Consider the following 4959-nt stretch of genomic DNA (forward strand, 5'->3'; position numbering starts at 1 on the left):
AAATAAATAAAAATACTGTGACAAGCACCACTCCCATGTAAAGGTACTTGTGATAGTTTAATTTTTAGTTCAGTGCTAGGAATTGGTCTGCTTCTTCCTTTTGGTGGTAAGGACAGTGTACTCATTGACAATCATTTTTTACCCTGGCTACTAGGAAGTTGAGATGTGACTTTGGTGTTCACCTGTTTCAGCTGGGTTGGTCCCTAATGTCTGACTTTATTTTTGGGGTGGGGGAGGCCAGGGCTGGGTTTGAACCTGCTACCTCCAGCATAGAGGCCGGCGCCTTACTCCTTTGAGCCACAGGCGCCGCCCATGTCTGATAATTTTGTTTCTCCCTTTTTGCTGGTCATGATTTTTATTTTTCATGTGCTTTCTTGTAAATGGCTTCAGTACCTTTGTGGAGACTAGAGGGAGGGACAGAAATAAAGGTGGTGGGGGAAAGACTGATTGGAAGATAGGAAGAATCTACTTTTGATTGTTCCACATTGGCAGGACAAGGCTCAGTTCACAGGCACCACTTTGAGCGCTAACTAAGCGCCAGCATCAGGGCAGCTGCTAATGTTTCTGTTTTTCTGCAGAGAAAGGCTGCCCCGTCCACCGCCCCTCCTGGCTCAACCCAACCTCCCTTTTGGGTACCCAGTTTATGGAGTGGAGGTGATGCCCTTGCACACAATTCCCATCCCAGGTAGGTACACCATCCACGTCCTGAGAGCACCCAGGCAATAGTCTTACTCTTCTTAGGCAAAATCCCTGTACTCAGCACAAGATAGAAAACTTGATGTGACTTCATTTCATGTCAGCCTCACTGTTTCTGCAAACTGGGACTCTCTCTTGGTTGCTGTAACCTCCTTGAGGCGCTGAGATAACATAGAAGAGGTTAGAAATCTGTGTGCCTTGGGCAGTGCCTATGGCTCAGAGGAGTAAAGTGCCAACCCCATATGCCAAAGGTGGCGGGTTCAAACCCAGCCCGGGCCAAAAACTGCAAAAATAAAACAAAAATAGAACCTAAATAAGAAAAAAAGAAAAAAGAAATCTGTGTGCCTCAAAGACATATTTGGCTTTTTTTTTTTTTTATAAAACAGTTTATTTTTATTGATTTTGTTGTTGTAGTTTGGCCGGGGCAGGGCTTGAACCCACCACCCCTGGCATGTGAGGCCAGCACCCTACTCCCTGAGCCACCAGTACTGCCCATATTTGACTTTTGATGTCCTCCAGCATCATGGGTGCAGGCAGTGTGGGCCCATCTTTAGGGAGTATATTTTGAAAAGAATGTTTATGTCAATTAAAATTGCCCCCCACCAGCTCGGCACCTGTGGCTCAAGCGGCTAAGGCGCCAGCCACATACACCTAAGGTGGCGGGTTTGAATCCAGCCTGGGCCCGCCAAACAATAATGGCTGCAACCAAAAAATAGCCGGGCGTTGTGGTGGGCGCCTGTAATCCCAGCTACTTGGGAGGCAGAGGCAGGAGACTCGCTTGAGCTCAGGAGTTGGAGGTTGCTGTGAGCAGTGAAGCCAGAGCATTCTACCCAGGGGCTCAGCTTGAGGCTCTGTCTCAAAAAAAAAAAAATTGCCCCCCACCATGGATTTTTACACACCCCTCTCATTCAGCATCACATCCCTTAACAGAACAAAGTAGAATATTATCAGGAGAGACAGAGGTGTGAGCCTGCAGGTGTAAACGTTTCCCCCCAGGGCAGGCCATCTTGACAGCAATTTGGCAGTATCTGGGTCCAGTCCAGTAAAGTCTCCTTCTGCTTGTGGGCTTTGAGTATAAGCAAACAGGCCCCAGGAAAAACCTCCCAGTAGAGTCTGGGGGTGGTGGTGACAGCTGGGGATCTGCCACGTCTCATGGATCTAGCTGAGCTCTCTGCAAGTCCAGCATGAATGAGCAAGACAGATAACCAAATTTCATAAACCCACATGTCAAAAAGATGAGATGAGTGTGATTGCCTGAGACAGAGGGGGATGCAGGATGTCAATGGATGATGTTCTGTGCACAGAAGGAAATGCAGATGCCAGACAAGGGACAGAGGAGAGGGGGGAGCTGGCTGAGGCTTAGCCCCTTGGCTGGGTTGGCCTGGCTCACCTCACTTCCCCTCTTAGAATTCTTCCTTTTTATTTATTTATTTTTTATTTTTTTAGAGACAAAGTCTTTCGCCCTTGGTAGAGTGCTGTGGCATCACAGCTCATAGCAACCTCCAGCTCTTGGGCTTAGGCAATTCTCTTGCCACAGCCTCCCCAGTAGCCCGCCATAGCACCCGGCTATTTTTTTTGTTGCAGTTTGGCCAGGGCCGGGTTTGAACCCACCACCCTCAGCATTTGTGGCCAGTGCCCTACTCACTGAGCCACAGGCGCTGCCCAGCATCCTTCCATTTAAGGTTTCTTTAGGCAGGCATAGTGGCTTAAGGCCAAGAAGCCTGAGCAACATAGTGAGACCCCATCTCTAGAAGAAATAGAAAAACTAGCCAGGTGTCATGGTGTGTGCCTGTAGTCCCAGCTACTGGGAAGGCTGAGGGAGGAGGATTGCTCGAGCCTAGGAGCTTGAGGCTGCCGTGAGCTACAATGGGGTCATTGCACTCCAGTCTGGGCAGCAGAGTAAGACTCTTAAAAAAATAAAGATAAGCTGATGTCACATTGACAAACACCCAAAGAGGTAAACAATATTTTGTCAATTTTGTAGATGGTGAGAGTTTAGTTAACTGTCTAAGGCCACATAGAGAGGATGTGTTTGAATTAGAAGTTGAATTAAGCATATTTTAAGAACAGAGATAGACTCTAAGTAAATACAATAGGGGGAATAGCTAGTGTTTTTGAATAGCCATTTTTTGGTTTTAGACAGAGTGTCACTCTTTTGCCCTGGATAGAGTGCTGTGGTGCCATAGTTCACAGCAGCTTCAAACTCCTGGGCCCCAGTGATCCTTCTGCCTCAGCCTCCCAAGTAGCTGGGACTATAGAGCCCACCACAACACCTGGCTAGTTTTCTATTTTTAATAGAGACAGGGTCTTACTCTTGCCCAGGTTGGTCTTGAACTCCTGAGTTCAAGCAATAATCCACCCACCTCAGCCTCTTAGAGTGCTAGGATTACAGGCATGAGCCACCTCGCCTGGCCTTGAAAAGCCATTTTAAAAGGATTTTTCATTTTTTTTCTTTTTGCAAGTATTTGCAACTAGAGATTAGGATTTTTCATTTTGGATGATTCATTTTTTAATTGTGATAAAACATACATAACATTAATTTACCATTTCCACCATTTAAGTGTCCAATTCAGTAGCATTAAGTACATTCACATTGTTACACAACCACTAATCACCACCTTCCGACTCCAGAGTTTTTCATCATTCCCCACAGAAACTCTGCACCCATTTAACATTAACTCCCTGCTGCCCTTTCCTGTAGCCCATGGCAAGCACCGTGCTACTTTCTCTCTCTATCAATTTAACCACCCCAGATACCTCATATGAAGATGGTTCATTATTTATCCTTTGCTTCCTTCCCTTCAGTAAGAGATATCTAGAAGGAATGAATTAACTCACAGCACCCAAAGCTCTGAGGGTGGGCATCAGAGATTTTAGAATTGTTGGGATTTGAGAAAGACCTTGGAACACCATCCACCAGAGCCCTGAGGAGAGGGACATGTGTCAGCAGACACTCTGGACAGGAGGTGACACTTGAAGGGACTGTCCCAGGTTGTGTAGGCATTATGGAGGTAGGTGAGAGCAGCAGGGAGTCATGGCATCCTCTTATACGGCACTTTTTGTCTTTTTCCCCCTGTATCCCTCAGGTCTACAGTTTGAAGGGCCAGAAGACCCAGTCTATAAGGTAAGAGGCCCTTTCCTGGTCCCTGTCTGCACCTGGCATCCTGTCCTCATTCCCCTAGAGGTGGCTGGTCTCAGCCTGTGACAGAGCCCCTATCCAGATTAAATACTACACATCAGGCATGAGCCCAGGGCTGGGAGGAGGACAGGGTATGTGTAGCTGGTATGATTTTCCCAGCCACATGGGAGGCCCTTGTCTTAGATGCTGCTGCTGTGTGGCCTCTGTCAGGGTTTGGGCCAGCAAGACAGAGGGTGCGCGGCCCCCTACCTTCCTTTCCCCATTTCACAAAGCTGATTGGTGGGATATAAATCATACTCAGAGCCCTAAGAGGACTCTGGGGAGTGCGACTTTCACTTTCTCTGCTCTGTGTGCTAGTCAAAGGTTGGAATGGGGGACTAGTGAGTAGATCACCTGAGCTACTCTGTCCTCCAGAGACGTCTCTGCCCAGAGCAAGCCCTCCCCTGCCTGCCACTGTCACATTCTTCTTTCCCTATATTGTCTTTTTTTTTTGAGACAAAGTCTCACTCTGTTGTCTAGGCTAGAATGCCAAGGTGTCAGCCTAGTTCACAGCAACCTCAAACTCTTCAGTTTAAACGATCCTCTTGCCTCAGCCTCCCAAGTATCTGGGAGACCACAGTGCTTGGCTACTTTCTATTTTTAACAGAGGGGTCTTGCTCTGGCTCAGGCTGCTTTCAAATTCCTGAGCTCAAGTAATCCACCTCCCTCTATCTCCCAGAGTGCTAGAATTGTAGGTGTGAGCCACCATGCCCGGACTCCCTATATTTTCTTATTCACAAAGCTTTTCTGGGCCTGAATCCCTCATGTGTGTGATTACACACTTACTGCCTCTCTTCCCAACAAGAATATAGCTTTTTGAAGACATCCTCTGTAGCTTCCCAGCACCTATAACTAGGTTCTCAGAAATTGTCATCTGTGACTGATGAGCGTTTTCAGCGGGAGTGACATTGTCCAGTTTTTTTTTTTTCATAAAGATAACTGGCTGCTGCAAGAGGGAAGAGATGAGAAAAGCTGTTGGGGTGGTAGTGGGCGCAGAGAGAAGTGGGGCCAGTTCTAGCAGCATTTTGAAGGCAGAGTTGACCGGACTTGCTACTGACGCGCGCGGTGTGCAGACAAGAGCCGAG

The 4959-nt window shown here is 47.4% G+C and overlaps 1 protein-coding gene across 1 annotated transcript in view; it reads left to right on the forward strand.

Annotated features, from left to right (window-relative positions):
- The window catches only part of B4GALNT2 (beta-1,4-N-acetyl-galactosaminyltransferase 2), a gene marked incomplete at its 3' end in the record, with an annotated part of 52818 nt that overhangs the window by 26455 nt on the left and 21404 nt on the right, over positions 1–4959 (forward strand). The window contains 2 exon segments of the mRNA XM_003786698.2: positions 579–685; positions 3783–3820. Coding sequence (XP_003786746.2) covers positions 579–685; positions 3783–3820 — 145 coding nt within the window.

The sequence above is a fragment of the Otolemur garnettii genome, unplaced genomic scaffold (assembly GCF_000181295.1).
Source record: "Otolemur garnettii isolate 467f Iridium unplaced genomic scaffold, OtoGar3 scaffold00018, whole genome shotgun sequence".
NCBI classification, from domain to species: Eukaryota; Metazoa; Chordata; class Mammalia; order Primates; family Galagidae; genus Otolemur; species Otolemur garnettii.